The sequence below is a fragment of the Nannospalax galili genome, unplaced genomic scaffold (genome assembly GCF_000622305.1).
Source record: "Nannospalax galili isolate Female #2095 unplaced genomic scaffold, S.galili_v1.0 scaffold433, whole genome shotgun sequence".
Lineage (NCBI taxonomy): Eukaryota > Metazoa > Chordata > Mammalia > Rodentia > Spalacidae > Nannospalax > Nannospalax galili.
Window position 1 is genome coordinate 9,117,628 of NW_008338715.1, and position 18,933 is coordinate 9,136,560.

Sequence of the window (18,933 nt, forward strand, 5' to 3'; positions counted from 1 at the left end):
CAGAGGCAGGCAGATCTCTGTGAGTTCAAGGCCAGCCTGATCTACACAGCAAGTTCCAGGCCAGCTGGGGCTACAGGGAGGCTCTATCTAAAAAAAAAAAAAAAAAAAAAATCGAAACAGGCCAAACTAGACTAAAAGGCACAAAACATTCTGGGTAATTTTCTTTTCTAAATGTGGGTGTTAACCAGGTGCGGTGGCACGGGTCTTTAATCTCAGCACTCATGAGAAGAGGCAGACAGATCTCTCTGAGTTCCAGGCCAGCCAGGTCTACATAAAAAAAAAAAAAAAAAAAAAAAAAAAATTTTTTTTTGCAATGTTGGCGTTAGTCCCACAGGTGTATTTACTTTGTGAAACGTCATTAAACTTGTCTGTGCATTTAAAAGGCTTTAAAAATTAAAGTACACGCATACAAGAAAGAATGCATGCAACAAAGTACCACTGTGAGAGCAGACATACCTCATTTCCTCTGAGATGGTAGCCGTAGTCAGATAAGAGATTAGAAATCTTTTGCACATTAACAGCATCATTAAATGGAGTGGCATCACCAATTTCACCCTTGTTAGCTGAGACCTTTGGAATAAAAGAAGCTGTTAAGAGTGCTGCTTCAGTTTCCCCTTAAAGTTATGCATCAACAGAGATACACCCAATTAAATTTGTTTCTACAAAGGGAAATATTTTAAAATTAAAACCTGTTATAGAAAGCAGTGACAAATTGAAATTCAATTAATATCTTAGATGTTTATTAACAAAATTTCCCTAAAAAAACCTGAATCATTAAGCCCTCAAATACAAGTCTACCCATGGGCTCACATACACAAGTACTAAGAATTCCAACACCTCTGACACACTCAAGGAAAATGACATCTTAATGCCTTAACATCAAGCCATTCATGCTTTGGCTACCACCATTCTACAGTAACAAGAAAGTTAAAACCAGAAAACCTCCCCTGAAAGATGCATGCACAGGTGATAAATTTAACTATAAGTCATTAGTCACACTAAACTAACCATCCATGAAATACCTATAGAAAAGAAGCAGTTAATATAACCACAATACACACAAAGGCTGTATGTAGTTTATATTTTTTTAATTTTTTTATATTATTTTATGTGTATGAGTGTTTCGCCTGCATGTATATAAGTGCACCATGTACATGCAGTGCCCACAGAGGCCACAAAGGGCATCAGACCCTATGGAACTGGAGTTACACAGTTGTTAGCCACCACGTGGGTGCTGAGATTCGAACCTGGGTCCTCTGCAAAAGTAGCCAGTGCTCTTAACCGCTGAGCCATCTCTCCAGTCCATTTGTAGTATCTCTTACAAAAATTCTATCTTAAACTGGGTGTGGTGGTGCATGCCTTTAGACCCAGGCAAAGGCAGGCAGAGCTCTTTAAGTTCAAGGCCAGCCTGGTCTACACAGTGAGTTCCAGGCCAGCTGGGGCTACTAGCAGACCCCATCTCAAAAAAAACCAAAAAAAAAAAAAAAATCTATCTTGGTCATATTTTGCAAGTTCTTTTGTGCTAGCATGTGTGTGTGTGGGGGGGGTTATATGCACACATGTATGGAAGTATACACATCACGTGCAGTGGCTAGAGGAAGTCAGATGTCCTGGTCTATTGTTTTCTACCATATTCCCTGGACAGCTCTCAGGAGTCAGTTCTGTCCTTCTACCGTGTTAATCCCAGGGTTTAAAAGCAAGTTGTCAGGCTTAAAGACAAGCACCCTTGCCTCCTGAGCCATTTTGACAGCCCCAGGGGTTACAGCTTTTTACATGGGTGCTAGGGATTTGAACTCAGGTCCTCAAGTATGCATAGCAAGTGCTCTAACCTGCTGATCCATCTCCTTAAGCTCCACAAAGTTCTTTTCAGATTTTTTTAAAAACTGAATTTGATTTATTTTATTTTTATTTATGTGTTATCTGTATTTGTGTATATGTATGTACATATATGTACAGGTATCAATGGAGACCAGAAGAGGGTGTTGGATCCCCAGGAGCTGGAGATAGACAGTTAGCTACCTGATGTGTGCAGTGAAACTAGCCCAGAACCTCGCAAGAGCAGCAAATGCTCTAACCTGCTGAGCCATCTCCCCATTACCCTAAAAGTTCTTAATAATGTATTTATTTTAAAGATGAAAAGGCAGTGATAACCAATTTGAAACAGGAAAATCCATGTCACACTAGCTTTTAACAAGGTATAATGGCTTGAAAATAAGAGAAATCATTTATCATCATGTTGGAAAAAACATCAATTTGGAACCTATTATTTTTGAAGACAAAAATCTTACCTTCCCTTGAAGACATTCAATCAAGTGACCAATGGTCATTCGGGAAGGGATGGCATGGGGGTTTATGATGATGTCAGGAGTGATACCTTCACAAGTGAAAGGCATATCCTATGAAAAGAATTTTAGGAAGAGACTTAAAGACACTGTAATCTCAGACACAAACCTAGAACTGACACTGCCCCCAAGTGAAATTTTTACATTCTAAATTATTTTTAATTCTAAAGGTCAACACTTATTCAACACTAAAATTTTAAAAAAGAAAAAAAAAATCAGTGAAATTACAATAAATTTTGATTTAATAGAATTTTCAATGTAATACTGAAGAAAGATAAAAGGCACATACTTCTTGTCTATACTGAATACCACAAGTTCCCTTCTGACCATGTCGACTAGCAAATTTGTCTCCAATCTGTGGAATTCTAACAGAGCGTACCTGAAGTCACATAAAAATAGGTCAGTACATGAAACACATTTAGTTCCCATGACCATCCACATGAATAAACTATACTCACCCTTATCTTACAGAATTTATATCCTTCCTGGTTAAGCGTTACCATAACCTGATCCACAATGCCTGTCTCGCTGGTTCTGAGGAACGTGCTGCAGTCTCTCTTGGTATAGCGTCTGTTTGTGCTCTCCAGTTCATCTTCGTTTTCAGGCAAAGTGACTGTTTTGCCTATGATGACATCATCCCCTGATACACGAACCCCTGGAGCTATCAAACCATCATCATCCAGTTTGTCATAAATGGCATGCCTCATACCTGAAAGGAAACAGACAGGGAATTTTCTGAAATGACATTACTATACAGAGAAGTATTTTAAATGCCACATAATCCCAAACAAGCATTTGAAACCACATACACGACTCTGCTTCAAGTCAGTGAGAAATTCACAGGAATTTCTAACAGCACAAATCATGCCCACTACCATTCTTCCAAACACTACAGACTTCTGCACTGATACCAGAGATCACACAGAAAGAAGAAGAAAAAAAAAAAAAAAATCTAAGAAAAAAACAATAAAATGGGCAGTGGAAAATCAGATTTCCCCACGAGACACTTCTTAAGTGGCCAAGCATGTTGCCACCTCTGTCTTACATAAAAAGAGCTGTGTCCTCCACATATACTCCCTCTAGGAAACCATTGCATCTGTGTATCTAAGTCCACCAGACCCTTTACTAGTACACAGAACCACCCAATGGAGATGCAGTAACAACACATTCTATCTTCATGAAATGCTATTATGAGTCAAAACCTTTTCCCAAGACACCCTATCCATTCCCTGTGTAAGTACTTTTTAAGTATCTGTGAAAACAAATAACTAGAAAGAAAGTTTAAAGTTTTCTAGAAGAAAAATGCTAGCTATCCTTTCATTATTTTTTAATGTTTGCACATATTGTGGGTAATGAATCTCATAATGGCTTCATTCACCACAGTTTGGGGAACAAGAACCAACACAGCATAGTGACAATGCAAGCCTGAGGTGAGGCCCATGAAATCACACTCTCTGGTTTCCTCAGTGCAGGAAAGACCTGAACTGAAGCAGGAATACTCTTAAATAGAAAAACACGCTCCCTCATTACAAAAGGAGGGCAGCAGCACAACCAGGCAAAGTTACCTAGGAAAGCCCAGTAAGCTACCTTGGAACACCATAAGGGCAACGTCAGTGTCTCTTACCCTGGCAGGTTTCACGTGTAGGCTTCTCAAACACTTCTTCTTGATCAAATCCTTTTTTAGACTCCTGTTCTTTGTATGAACGGTAGAAAACAGACCTAAAAACAGAGTTCCAAAGGTAACTGTGATTTTCTTTTAGGAAGACGGCTTAGAATTTATCAACAATGCTCTACTTTATGTCTAACAGTTTACTCCTCGTGCTATATTACACATTTACACAGGAGGAAACAAAAACCTCTCTTCTAAGTTGCATTTAAACAACCTTTTTATGCTATGGATTTGAGATCCATCTTTTTGTCAATTAAAAACAAGAAAACGCCAGGCATGGTGGCACACGCCTGTAGTCCCAGTCTTGGGAGGCAGAGGCAGGCGGATCTCTGTGAGTTCAAGGCCAGCCTGGTCTACATAGTGAGTTCCAGGACAGCTGGGGCTACAGGGAGACCCTGCTTCAAAAAAAATAAAAGAGAGAAAACAAGCAGCCGAATGTGATGATGCATATTTGACATTCCAATACTCAGGAGACAAAAGCAGGAGAATCGCCATGAGTCTGAAGCCAGGCTGGAATACATAGTAAGTTCAAGGCCAGCCTGAGCTGCACAGTGAGACCCTGTCTTAAAACAAAAAACCCTAATTTTAACCCCTAGTAGTTATCTGGGGTTTATTTTTATTTCTTCTTACCCAAATACAAATATGTATTTGCTTACAGAAGATTTTAAATATTAGTATCTGAAAACCTAGAGATGTAAGAAGCACTGTCTTCAGCAATGGTGATCATCAGCCAGGCTTTGTTTTCTGGATTAGGACACAGTCAAAGCTATTCTTGAAAATGAGCTGGAGAGATGGCTCAGTGGGTAAGAGCATACTGCTCTTGAAAAGAACCCTGAGTTCAGTTCCCAGCTCCCAGACCATGCAGCTCACAAGTATCTGTACAGCTCCAGGGGATTTGACACCCTCTTTTGAAGTCTTTGGGCCATGTGCATGCCCATTCTACATACCCACACCCACACCCACACCCACTAAAAATAATAAAAACAAATCTTTTTTTAAAAAGTATTTTTACTATGTCTGTTCTGATAATTTTTACAAAAGGCTAACCTGAAAAAGCCTCGATCCACAGCTGATCGATTCATGATAACAGAGTCTTCTTGGTTATAGCCTGTATATGATGCAATAGCCACAATGGAGTTGATGCCTACAGTGAATTGAAGCACGCATTAAAGCACCGTGAGGAAACAGGAAACCCATCCTTTCTCTGAAATTAATTTTTTTCAATCTTATTTGTCAAAAACACTCTGAAGTTTTTATCATAGAAATTATCAGCCTCTGCTCCTACATGGTGTGTGAAGCAACTACTCTGCTAAATCCTGAACATTCCCAATGAGGCCATTCCTACTACTATAGACAAGTCAACCTGTGTGCAGAGTGCCCTCGCCCTAGCTATCCTTTTATTATTTTTTAATGTTTGCACATATTGTGGGTAATGAATCTCGTAATGGCTTCACCACAGTTTGGGGAGAAACTTAAGAACAAGAACCAACACAGCATAGTGACAACTCTGTGCCTTAAACAACAGGCATTAGTATTCTCATGAAACAAAAGCACTAGTACGTATCTATGACCCCAAAGTTAGGAAAACAGCAATCTCAAGCCTCAGCTCCTTGCCTCCTAATTTCCAGTTTAAGTTTGAAACTGGTACTACCCTGCTCTCTCCCCATGCCAGCAAAAAAGTGGCACCATATTTCTCAAAACAATGTAATGTAATAGCTGCTAGCAACTACTTTTCCCAAGTAAAGACCTAGGCATATGGCACGTGCCTGTCCTGTAACCCTCAGAAAGGGGCTGAGGTAGGAGGATTCCTTGAGCTCCAGAGTTGGAAACCAGCCTGGCAACAAAGAAAGGCCCCATCTTGAAAGAGGAGAGGGAGAGGAGGATGGAGGGAGAAGGAAAGGAAAAGAAGAGAGAAGGAAAAGAAAAAGGGGGGAGGGGCAGAGAGAAGGGAAGAAAAAGGAAAGAAAGGGGAAGGGAAAGGGAAAAATGAGGTGGCTCAGCAAATACAGTCTGGCAACCTGAGATTGATCCTCAAAGCCCATGAAAAGGTGGAAGGAGAGAACCAATTCCACAAAACTGTCCTCTGACCTCCACATGCATGCCATGATGTGTGCCCACACATATAGATCATGCAGACACACCATAATATTAAGAAAAAGAGAGAGAGCCAGGAGTGGTGGTGCATGCCTTTAATCTGAACACTCAGGGGACAGAAGCAGGTGGATCTCTGTAAGTTTGAAGCCAGGCTGGACTATAAAGCAAGTTCAGTCCAGCCAGAGCTACACAGTGAGACTGTCTCAACAAACAACAAAACAAAAGTACAGAAGATTTTTTTTGCACTAGTTTTACAACTTTTTTGTTTGTTTTTTATTTTTTTTGAGCTCCCTGTAGCCCCAGCTGGCCTGGATTCACTATGGAGATCAGGCTGGCCTCGAACTCACAGAGATCTGCCTGCCTCTGCCTCCCGAGTGCTGGGATTAAAGCATGCGCCACCACGCCTGGCTAGTTTTACAACTTTTTATAAGTCTGACATTATCTCAGAATAAAAGAACCTTTAAAAGACATAATGACTATACATGATGGCACATGCCTGTAATTCTGGTACTTATAGAAACAGAGGCAGGAGGATCATGAGTTCCAGGTCAGCAGAGGCTACAAAGGGAGACACCATGATGAAGGCACAAATACCAGGAGGGGAAGGCACGCAGCCCCTACCAGGCATACCTCCCAAACCCATCCACACCTAAGAAGAACAGTTCTTTTCAATCCAACCCTACACTATGTTTTTTCCCTCTCTAACAGTATGAAACTGTATTATCTGAACATAGTACTGCAAGCCCAGGGATATGAGCATATTATAGACAACCTAACAGATTCTGCTTTATTAGACAACAGCTTCCCCTTGTGGAAGACTGAAAATAATTTTTGCATGAGACTTTACTATCAAAATGATAGTCACTTTTTTAGTTAATGTTTTACATCTATGCAGCCCTAAAGGTAGTATCTATTATCAAAACACACATATACACATACCACACACACACACACACAGACACCACCATCACCAAGGTTAGGGCGCATCTCAGAAGAGAGAGTGGGAAAAAATGTAAGAGCTGGAGGATGGGGAGAGTGCTGTGAAATGCTGTCTTCTGGACATGACATGTCATTGCACTCATGAACTCACTGTAGCTGTGGTTACCTACACAAGATCAGTCAACATTCCAACAGGCAGCACTAACTGGACTGTTACAAAAAAAGAGAGGACATGAAGAGGGAAGGGGAGTGTTAGGGGTGCCTGGGAGGAGTGGGAAAGGGAGATCGAGATACATTGTTCACATGCATTACATTGTCAAAAAATAAAAATACTGTATTTTTTACAATTATGGGATTAGGAGATGGCTCAGCAGTTAAGGGCATTTACTATTCTTGCAGAGGACCTTAGTTCGGTTCCCAGCATCAATGTCAGGCAACTTACAACCACCTATAACTAATTCCATCTCCATCTGATCAGATACCCAACCCCTTCAGGCCCTAGCAGGCACCTGCACATACATGCCATGCACACACAAATGCACACCTATACACATAAATAAATCTTTAAAAGGAAGGCATGGTAATACACGCCTTTAATCCCAGCACTCAGGAGGTAGAGGCAGGCAGATCTCTGTGACCTTGAGGCTGGTCTAGGTGTTCATTCAGCAAGACTACAGCAATGGCAGGCACGCACTGCCAGTTCCAGACCAAGTTCCCTGAGGAGCTGGAAAACCAGATTGATAGGCAGCAGTTTGAAGAAACAGTTCGAACCCTAAATAACCTTTATGCAAAAGCAGAGAAGCTTGTGGGCCAGTCATATCTTGAAGGCTGTTTGGCTTGTTTAACAGCATATGCCACCTTCTTATGCATGGAAACTCACTATGAGGTTTTGAAGAAAGTCTCCAAGTACACTCAAGAACAGAATGAGAAGATATATGGTCTTGGCACACCCCATTGAAAGAGGATTCTGAGTTATTGAAATTACCATCTCTGAGGTGTAAATATTGGAAGATAAACCACAGAATTAAAGATCCCAGCTCCAGCTGGGACCTTCATCTATCCACTGGCTGATGGCAGTGTCCCAACCTCTTCTTCTCCAGACCATCATTCCCTTGTATCTGCTGCCAGAGCCACAGTGCCATGTACTCTAAGGACTAACTTTCTAAAATTCCACACCTGGAATGACTGATAGTCACTCAGCAGCTACTTTGGGTCTCCAGATTATGTAGGACTCTGTAATCTTCTATTTCATTTCTGAGAAGGAAACATTTCACTTTTTAATTCAAAACTATTTTTAAAATGTGCAGTTAGTCAGCCCAGGACAGTTTCTTTCTTTCCTCCCACCAGTACCATTAGTTTTCATCATTCCTTGGGCTAGTTTCCTAGGCAGCTTTCAACTTAAACGAATAATCTCAGTTATTCCTCCAAATTAGTTTTTGGGGTTTTTGTTTGTTTAAAAAAAAAAGGCTTTTCTCCAAGTGGGGTGTATTGTGTCTGGGGTTTTCTTAGTGCATCTCCTAGATTTCCAAGAACTGCCCGTTTGCCATGACTCAGATCTTAAGATTTATTTACACTGTTCAGTTTCTGAAACTCAAGTTAATCAAAAAATAATGTATGTTATTTGTTTTATTATGCAGTTGTTATTAGGCAGGCCAGCTGGGTCTACAAGGAGCCCTAGTCTCAAAACAACAACAAAACAAACAGAAAAAGAGGCTAGGTATGGTGGCACATGCCTTTAATCCCAGCATTCCAAAGGCAGAGGCAGATCTCTGTGAGTTGGAGGCCAGTCTGATCTACATAGTGAGTTCCAGAGCTATACAGTAAGAGCCTGTCTCCCCTCAACCCCAAAAAGGGGGAGACTAGAGAGACGGCTCAGTAGTTAAGAACACCTGCTGTTCCTACAGAAGGCCCAGTTTGGTTCCCAGCTCCCACATGGTGGCTAACAACCATCCGTAACTCCAGTTCCAGGGGATCCAACACCCTCTCCTGGCCTCTGTGGGTACTGCACATACGTGGTACACTTACATACATGCAGGAAAACACTCATACGCATAAAATAAAAATAGTAAGTAAAATATATTTTTTTAAAGGGTAAAAAGAGGGCTGGGGATGTAGCTCTGTAGTAAAGTGCCTGCTCAATATGCTCAAGACCCCTAGGTTCAATATTCAGTACCACAAAAAAGTAAAGACAATTTTTAGCAATAAAATGATGGAACATGGGCTGGTGAGATGGCTCAACAGATAATTGCCTGGCAACCTAAATTTGATCCCCAGAATCCACATAAAGGTGGAAGGAGAGAACCAACTCCACAAAGTTGTCCTCTGACCTCCACATGTGTACCATGGCATATAGGTCCACACATACAAGTAATTTTAAAAATATGAATATTATCCACAAAGCCAAAATTTTGTCACTAAAGTTAACAATAATGGCAAAGAACTACAGTACTCAATACACATTACCTTCACAACACCTACACACTATTTTACCACTCAGCTCCCTGAGGAGCATCTCCTGCAAACACCTCATTCTCTTATCAAGTCCTCAAATTTCCTCTCCTGATTATCAATTTCTGGTGCCTCAAGTTTAATCTGTCTCTGGCCTTTTTCTCATTCTGAATTCTCCCTCGGAAATTTCATAGTTATGTATAATTAATACATAAAATACTTTACATTTCTAGGTTTGCCTTCTTTCAGATAAGATCTAAAACTCGCTTTTGAAGATTACATCTTAGCTTTTGTTTTTGTGAGGGGTTTTTGTTTGTTTTGTTTTGTTTGTAGGGGGAAGGGGCCAGGTCTCACTGGGTAGCCCCAGCTGGCCTGGAACTCAAGAGATTCATCTGCCTCTGTATCCCAAGTGCTGGATTAAAGGCCTTCACTACTATACCCAGCCCATATCTTAGCTTTTAGTAGCAACCTACTACTAACATATCCAAAACAGAGTTTATTGTTTGACCTTGAAAGCCTCTTTCTCCTCCTAACATGCTTCCAATCTAGGTTTTGATTTTTTGTTATGTTCGATTTTAGGCAGTAGTAGGGGTCCCACAGACTAGGCAAGCACTCTGCCACTGAACTACTTTCCCAGTCCCCACTCTCTTATTACCACCTTTCCTCAATCATCCAAGCCATGAACACGGAGAGTTTCAATGCCATTCTCTCCCTTTGTCATTCCACATCTAATCAAGTTCTACCAAGTTTAGTTTTCATTCAGCCTTCTGTTTTCATTCCTTTAAAAAATTTTTAAATTTATTTTTACGTTTATAGATGTTTTGCCTGCATGTGAGTTAAGCATATTACACACAAGCAATGTATACAGAAGCCAGAAAAGGGTGTCAAGTACCCTGGAATTGGAGTGAAGGACAATCGGTAGCCACCATGTAGGTGTTGGGAACTCAACCTGAGTCCTCTGAAAGAGGAGACAGTGTTCTTAACAGCCGAGACATCTCTCTAGCCTTTTATTTTCATTTCTTAAGACAATGCCATTTCACACCTGGACTACTACTAGAACTCGTAAAATATTTCCCTGCTAATACAGTGTCCACTCCTGACACTGTTGTCAGAATGATAATCCTAAAACAAATTTCTAACTGATTTTCTGTTCAAAACAGTTGCATGAATCCTCATTCTTAAAGAATTCAACCCATTAGGCTCTCTCCACACTGTGAGAACATGCTTCAGTCTGCTACAACACTCCAATCAGACTAAACTGACATGACCACTAACTACTACCACATCTCCCGGTTTCATGAACCAGGGCCTTTGCTGACTCACTCAAATTCAAATACCCACTTCACCAATATTTCTCCAGTCCAAAATGCCACTTCTTCCATAAAAGTAGTTCTACACTTCCATTAGGAATCAGAAAGTTTGTCACTGTGCTTCAAAAAGACTCTGTACCCCAACATAACCCTTTCCACACACCTTTTTATTTTACTCATGTTTCCCACATTAAAAGTCTGTAAGGATAGGCACTGTGCTGTATGTGGGTTTTTAACCTTCCAAAGGACCCAGTTCCTCATGCTTAACAAAATCTTAAAAAAAAAAAAAAAAAAAAAAACCTTGTGATTTTTTTTTTTAATTTAATAACCCCTGCCAGATGTGGTGGTGCACACCTTTCAAGCACTTGGGAGGCAGAGGCAGGCAGATCTCTGAGTTCAAGGTCAGCCTGGCCTACATAGTGAGTTCCAGGCCAGCTGGGGTTACAGGGAGACCCTGTCTCAAAACCCAAAACAAAACAAAACAAAAAACAAACAAAAAATAACAAGCATTCTAGCACTCAAAAGGCAGAGGCAGAGGCAGGCAGATCTCTGTGAGAATGGAGGCCAGGCTGGTCTACAGACCAAGTTCAGGCCAGCTAGGACTACAGAGAGATCCTGTCTCAAAAACAAAACAAACAAACAAATGAAAAAAAAGAACAAAGGGAACATACCTGCTGGCAGCTCTCTAAATCGTAGATATTCCATAGACCGCGTAGTCACAAGTGGTTTTTGAGGATAATAGAGCACATGGGCCAAGGTGTCCATGCGAACATGAAAGTTGGTGATATAAACTCCCATAGCCTGCTTACCCATAGCAGACTGGTATGTGTTTCTAGGGGACTAAGGGTAAAACAAAAGGTAAAGCAGATAAATACTAATAAATCAGAAAAATTGATTTTAAAAAAAGATTTTTATTTTTTATTTTCCCTCAAAACCAAGTATCACATTTGGAATAATCCATTATGGCTTTCAACAACAAAAACAACAGCAAGCATACAAACTGCTAACTCTGCAGGAGCTCATGCCTTTCCATCATAGGGCTTTTCCCAAGACAAGATTTCATGTGAATCCCTAATTCTTATTACTTCCCCGATTCCCTGTAAGTCAGAAGACAAAAAGGACCACCAACCTGGTTATGATCAGGAAAAGGAATAATAGATGCACAGACACCAAGGATCATTGATGGGTGAATCTCACAGTGGGTGTATGTGGAACAGTAAGCTACTTCTTTCTCCTGTAAATCATCTGGAGTCATTGCAAGCATCACTGTTTCTTCTTCTAGGGTATCAATATATTCAACTACCCCACTGGCCACCAGATCCTGCCAACTAAAGAGAATTCAGTCAATTTCTTCAGTTCCTGAAATATTTAAACACAAAACCCACTACTGAAAAACTATTCCTATATATGTTTGTACTGATAGGGAAAGAGTTCAACAGAGAGATATGATTGTTAACAGTAGAAAAAACTGTTAAACAACACTATAGACTATTATACTGTAAGTATAGTAAGTTTGCTGTGCTTTCTCTTAAAGATGTAATACGTATGAAGGTAGAGGTGGGAATTATATAACACATGGAATTAAGGTCTGATAGAATAGATATCCAGTCATTACTAGTATTTGCTTGTAAAAAGTATGAATTGGGGGTTTTCACATTTTACCATGTATAAAATGTTATCTCATAATATATAGTCTTACATATTGTTAAAAATAAAATTGTAGCCAGGTGTGGTGGCACACACCTTTAGTCCCAGCACTCCAGAAGCAGAGGCAGGCAGATCTCTGTGAGTTCAAGACCAGCCTGGTCTACATAGCGAGTTCCAGGCCAGCTGGGGCTACAGGGAGACCCTATCTCAAAAAGACCAACAAATAAATAAAAAATAAAATAAAATAAAATTATAAAGCAAATTCATCCTTTTTTACTAAATTTCCTATTTATGCTGGGAATGGTGGCATATGCCTATTAATCCCAGCACTCAGGAAGGTGAACAGGAAGATCATGAATTCAAGTTCAGCCCAGGACTACAGAGTATGTTCCAGGCCAGCCTAGCCTACATAGCAAGACTGTCTCAAAAAAAAAAAAAAATCATATTATATTACTCATGTTATATGTACTATATTATATATTATATAGGCTATTTCTTATTAGATTTTAACACATCACAGCTTAAACAAAACCCAGCAAGTCCAGTGACAAGAAAATCAGATGGGAGTCCAATGGCAAAGTCTCTTCTGGGGCTCTGAAAACACTGTGACAATGGCTGTCCAACCTAGTGATTGAAAACCACTACACTGTACAGTTTTTGAAACTGTTAGTTTTAAAAGATGTGAATTGTCGGGCATGGTGGTGCATGCCTGTAGTCCCAGCACTTGGGAGGCAGAGGCAGGCGGGTCTCTCTGAGTTCAAGGCCAGCCTGGTCTACATAGTGAGTTCCAGGACAGCTGGGGCTTACAGGGAGACCCTGCTTCAAAAAGACCACAAAAAAAAAAAAAGTGAATTCCATCTCATTTTGAATGCACACATTTTCTTGTCACTCCATGATTTACCTGTAGTTGTTATATTCTCTCTCTTTCAATTGGTCAATATGCCTCTTCTTCAAAAGGAGTTTTTGTTTTTCCACAATCAGAAGTGGTCTACAAATACGGCCTGCATCTGTATAGATCCGAATCTCCCTTTCTCGAATATCTCTGATCATAGAAACCTATATATAAAGGATAAATAATCTCATGAATTTTCATTTTCTTTCTATCATTATATTTCAGCTAAAAACAGAACTGGCTGGGCACAGTGGGATGAGCCTATGGTACTATCAGGAGACTGAGGTGGGAAGATCATGTGTGCAGACCCTACAAGTTCAACACCAGCCTGGGCAGTGTGACTCCATCTCAAAAAAATAAAATAAAAATAAAAGGGCTGGGACATAGCTCAGTGATAGGGGGCTTGCCTAACATATCTAAGGCCCCAGATTTAACCACTGAGCCATCTCTCCAGTCCCCCCAAAAGAATTCCTTACAATATAATTTGAAGTATAATTTATTTAGCATATATCTAATGATTAAAGCAGATATGGGCCATCCAGATGGCTCAGCACGTAAAGGCACTTGTCACCAAACCCTGATAAGCTGCATTTGACCCCTGGAACCTACATGGTTCAAGAACTGCCTCCCATGAGGTATCACCTGCCCTTCAGACATGCATGTGTACATATACATGGTAAACATAATTTTTAAAAGAATTTTTTAAGAAAAAAAGAAAGCAGCTAGAGAGATGGCTCGGTGGTTAAAAGCACTGGCTGCTCTTCAAAAGGATCAGGGTTCAGTTCCCAGTACCCAGACAGCAGTTATCAACCATTGGTAACTCCAGTTCCAGGAGGATATGACCTCCGTGGGCATTACACACACCACATACACTTACATATATGCAGGCAAAACACTCAAACATAAAATAAATAAATAAAAATTAAAGTTAAAATAACTGTTCCTCTGGGAACAGTAAGAACTCTGATAAGCCTTGATCAGAGCCAGAAGTAGCAATCAAAGAAGCTGAGCAACAGCACCCCTTCTAGTGGACCTGGACTCTCCAACCTTCCCCAAACCGCAAACCCTCTGGTTTTACACACAGCATGCTTTGCCCATTTATACTGCAGGTGCAGTGGCTCACGCCTGTAGTCCCAGCACTTGGGAGGCAGAGGCAGGCGGATCTCTGTGAGTTCAAGGCCAGCCTGGTCTACATAGTGAGTTCCAGGACAGCTCAGGCTACAGGGAGACCCTGTCTCAAAAAGACCAAAAAAAGAAAGCAGGTACTATCTTAAAGTTAGCCTAAGGCATCACCTAGACTATTGATACTGTGAATTTAAGGAAGACCAAGTCAAAGAAAGATGCAAAGATAAATGTTATGCTTCATCTATGTATCTCACAGACCATTCTCTAGCTACTTAGTGATATTCTTACTTCAGAGGCTGAAGGTGTAGCTCACTGGTACAGCATGTGCCTATTAGGCGTGAGGCCCTGGATTTGATTCCCAATGTCGTTTAAGAAAAGAGTCTTACTTCAGACACAATGATGTCCATCTGGCGCCGTAACTTCCTTAGGGTGTTCATAAGCTGTTCAGGATCTTTATGGATTCCAACCCAGCAGCCATTAACAAAAATTTTGGTTGCACTAAATGAAAAACCAAAGGCATTTTTTGTACTTATAATTCTATATGTACTGTAACTTAAAGATTAACCACAGTTAAAAAAAACAAAAACAAAACAAAAAAAAACCCTCATCTATACACACTCAGCAATAGCTGCAGGAGAAATTTCTTCTAAATTTTCCATGCTCCATTCTTCTAAAAATTCCAAAATTGGAGAAGGCTGAGATCCAACTGAAATATAAGCCATTAGGGCTAAATTCTTCACAAGTCCTACAGCATGGCCCTGAGGAATAAGCCAAGTAATTATTCACACTGATTTAACATGACTATGAAAATTTTTCATAACATTTTTCTCTAACTTTGGTTTCAAGATTTATACTTAGCTTTCTAAGAACAAGATTATGAAAATACCTTGGTTTTAAACCGTAAGGCAAAGTTAAATAAAAAACTTACTTCTTGAAGTAATTATAACTTATATAATTACCAACAATTTACAATTTTTCTTAGCACATATTAAATATACATGAATTTCATTATGACATTTTCATACATGTACATAATGTATTTATCGAATTCACCCCCTTACCCTCTACTGTCTCCCTCCCACTCCTGCTAAGCCCTCTTTCCAGCTCGCCCTACTTCTACTTTCACGTTTTGTGTGTGTGCGTATCCCAATGAGTTTCATCAGGGTTGCTTATAGAAACATGTGTACCTTAGAAACATCTATACCAGTAAAGAAAATGTCCCTCCCTCCGCTATCAACCCTTATTATTAACTGATTTTTGAATTGAACACAAACTCTGTACTGCATTACCTCTGGAGTCTCAGCAGGACACACCATTCCCCACAAAGTATTATGCAACTGTCTTGGCTTCGCAAGCTTGCCATCTCTACCAATAGGAGAATTTAAACGACGCAGGTGAGAAAGAGTAGATGCAAAAGTCAGGCGGTTTAACACCTACAAAAACAAGCAGCAAATTTCTGAGTGGTTTCATAATCAATCATGTTTACCCCTATAACTTAACTCTTTTATTTTAGCAGTGATGGCAAATATATGACAAACAGTTCTAACACACATAAATGCTTTATTTATGGTCTGCCTCCAAGCACTAGGCATTAGTTTCGTGAGGGAAGGGATTTTCTGCTTTCAAATGTCTAGTTCTTTGCATCTCAACCCCTAGAGGAGTACTTGGCATGTATTAGCTATAGTAAATGTCAAATTTTATGCTACCAACTCACACCCTTTGACCACAGAAAACATCATTAATTTAATACTAATTCCAATACCTTCTCCAGGCCTCTAACAGATGCAAACACCTATTGCCAATACTTATAGGACAGTAAGTAAAGTAATACTGACAAATAAGGTAGTATTTGAAGAGGGAATTTCAGGCTTATAATCCTACTAATACAGCACTATCTATCCCCAGCCCTTAAGCAACCCAAACCTCACTGTCTTCCTAGGTCTCCCACCATATAGATCCCTCCATTAAGGCATCAGCCTTCCTGACCTCCTACCCCACATCAATAAACATATCCTATCAATTCTATCTCTAGATTTTCTAAAACCTAGCCTCTCCCTTCCCAGTGTCACAGCAATACCTCAGATCAGCCCTTATCTCACACCTATACTACTTCAAACTATCTTTCTCTGTCTCAAAAATTATGGAAACAGATAAATCCACATCACTCATCCACTTGTTCAGTCGTACACACACTACTGCCTACAGAAATCATGCCTTGAGACACCTCAGTGATGTCCCCAGCACCTTTTCTTATCAGTTCCTGATACTCGTGTACTCTGACAATGCCACACAGCTTCCCATGCCTTGGGCCATGGTACTGCCAGAGAATGGAATGCATTTTCCCACCCTGCTCGGCCTAATGAACTGGGTAAAAGCTATCTGACGCATTTTCAGTAAGAACTGTTCTCTTTCCTAACACACTGTGGAGTTTCCATCATTCAACTAATCAATCTTTTTTTTTTTTTTTTTTTTTTTTTTTTTTTTTTTTTGTCTTTTTGAGACAGGGTCTCCCTGTAGTCCCGGCTGACCTGAACTCACTATGTAGACCAGTCTGGCCTTGAAGTCACAAAGATCCGCCTGCTTCTGCCTCCCAAGTGCTGGGATTAAAGGCGTGCACCACCACGCCTGGCTTCAACTAATCAATCTTATCCATGGAATAAGTCTTATAAAAGCTACATCCTGCCAGGCATGGTGGCACATGCCTCTAATCACTGTACTCGGGAAGCAGAGGCAGATGGATCTCAGTGAGTTCTAGACCAGTCTGTTCCAGGCCAGCTGGGGCTGCAGGTCTCAAAAAGGCCAAAAAAAAAAAAAAAAAAAAAAAAAAGCTATGTCCTAAATACTTCTCAGATTTGACTTCACTCTCTTTTCTCTAAAAGACTGTTCCAGTCCAGGCTCTAATTATTTCTTTCCTAGGCTACTGTTAACAATCTTCCTGCTGCTAACCTTAGCCTTCTCAGTGTTTTTTTCTATACATAGCCAATTACTGAGGATATAACTAAAAAACAAAATGACCATATTAACCCCCCACCCCCACCCCCACCATGAGCTGTTCTCAGTTCCTTCTCCAACAAGCATTCCTATTCCTAACTCCCACTTGATTTAAACATCTGGAACTGTTCTAGCTCCACCAACACACATACTCCTAGCTGTCTCTCCCTTTGTCAGGCTGTCATTTTTCTGCAGCTTTTCTGTAACCTGATGCTTCTGCCCTCCTCTCCAACTTTGTTTCTCAACTGTGCTTCAACACTCAGCTCAGGTGTTACCGCCCAAAGATACACATCTTTTCTCTGATTTATTTATTTTTATTTTTTATGAGTGTTTTGCCTACATATATGTTAAGTGCATCACATGCATGCAATGCCTGCAGAGGCCAGAAGAGTATGACAGATCCCTGGAACTAGAGTTACAGATGTTTTTTAGTGCTGTGTGAGTGCTAGGAACCAAACCTCTGGGTCAGTGTTCTTAACCAATGATCCATCTCTCCAGCCCCACAAAGACAGACTTCTTTTCACCTCTTAGGCATGACAGATGTTTTCAGAGTAGTTGTATATAATTATGATATACAAACCTTGATATAATTATCCAATTATCAACAAGTACAGATAGTAAACTACTGGAGATAAGGGATCATGTTTTACCCATCTTTGACTCTTGGCTGAGTACCTGGCACATCACAGGACCGACAACAGTTCACGGAGCTGAATTCACAGTGTAGCATTTACCAAATTACAGGTCAGCCTATAGAGCTTCATATGACTGAATCTGTGTCTTTAATAGATGCTGACAACCTTCCTGAGGGCTGGGAAAGTATCTCATTCATGTTTGTAAACCCAGTATCACAGAACACAGCATACACTCAATAACTCCTTTCTGAATTAAATAAAAGGAACTACTAATTGAACTTTGCTATCATCAGCCTCCCGGAATTTGGGGAAGGTGGGAAGGTTTGACACAGGGGCTCCCTGTAGTCCCAGTTGGCCTGGAATTCACTATGTAGATTAGGCTGGCCTCCATCTCAGAGATCCACCTGCCTCTGCTTCAGGAATGCTGGGATTAACAGTGCGCCACCACATCTGGCTTCCTAAAATTGCTTGAAGCATCTATGTTTCTAGGCACAGGAGCTTAAATTTGGGACCTGAATGCCAAATCAATCAGGAAATACTGGTACTGACTACTTTAAAAAATTAAAAATGAGAGGAGTGATCTCACCCAAAATTCCATAGAAGTAAATGAATGTAATGCAGATTTTTTCTTTTTTTTTCTTTCTTTCCTTCCTTCCTTCCTTCCTTTTTTTTTTGTTCTTTCTATGTGGGATGGTTGATCCTGAGCTTACGTGGAGCAAGGTGGCCCCAGACTTCACCAAATCCACATTTCTTTGCCTCCAATTCTTACATGTCCAAGGACAGAGAACCAAAAACACGCCTTTGCAGGAGGGAGATTTCAATCTTTCATAAAAACCAAATT

General features: G+C 40.3%; 1 protein-coding gene and 1 non-coding gene across 2 annotated transcripts in view; both read right to left on the reverse strand.

The window, feature by feature from the left end:
- Polr2b (RNA polymerase II subunit B) overlaps positions 1-18,933 on the reverse strand; it is a 46,927-nt gene that overhangs the window by 3,878 nt on the left and 24,116 nt on the right. Inside the window, exons 11-22 of the mRNA XM_008833285.3 lie at positions 15,756-15,899; positions 15,085-15,224; positions 14,853-14,964; positions 13,351-13,505; positions 11,932-12,130; positions 11,474-11,642; positions 5,059-5,155; positions 3,967-4,061; positions 2,801-3,051; positions 2,632-2,721; positions 2,289-2,396; positions 457-570 (exon numbers count right to left, since the gene is read on the reverse strand). Coding sequence (XP_008831507.1) covers positions 457-570; positions 2,289-2,396; positions 2,632-2,721; positions 2,801-3,051; positions 3,967-4,061; positions 5,059-5,155; positions 11,474-11,642; positions 11,932-12,130; positions 13,351-13,505; positions 14,853-14,964; positions 15,085-15,224; positions 15,756-15,899 — 1,674 coding nt within the window. The remainder of the gene's footprint in view (positions 1-456; positions 571-2,288; positions 2,397-2,631; positions 2,722-2,800; positions 3,052-3,966; positions 4,062-5,058; positions 5,156-11,473; positions 11,643-11,931; positions 12,131-13,350; positions 13,506-14,852; positions 14,965-15,084; positions 15,225-15,755; positions 15,900-18,933) is intronic.
- Positions 18,774-18,904, reverse strand: LOC115070424. Its single transcript, XR_003849579.1, has one exon. It is a non-coding gene; the product is annotated as a small nucleolar RNA SNORA38 (small nucleolar RNA).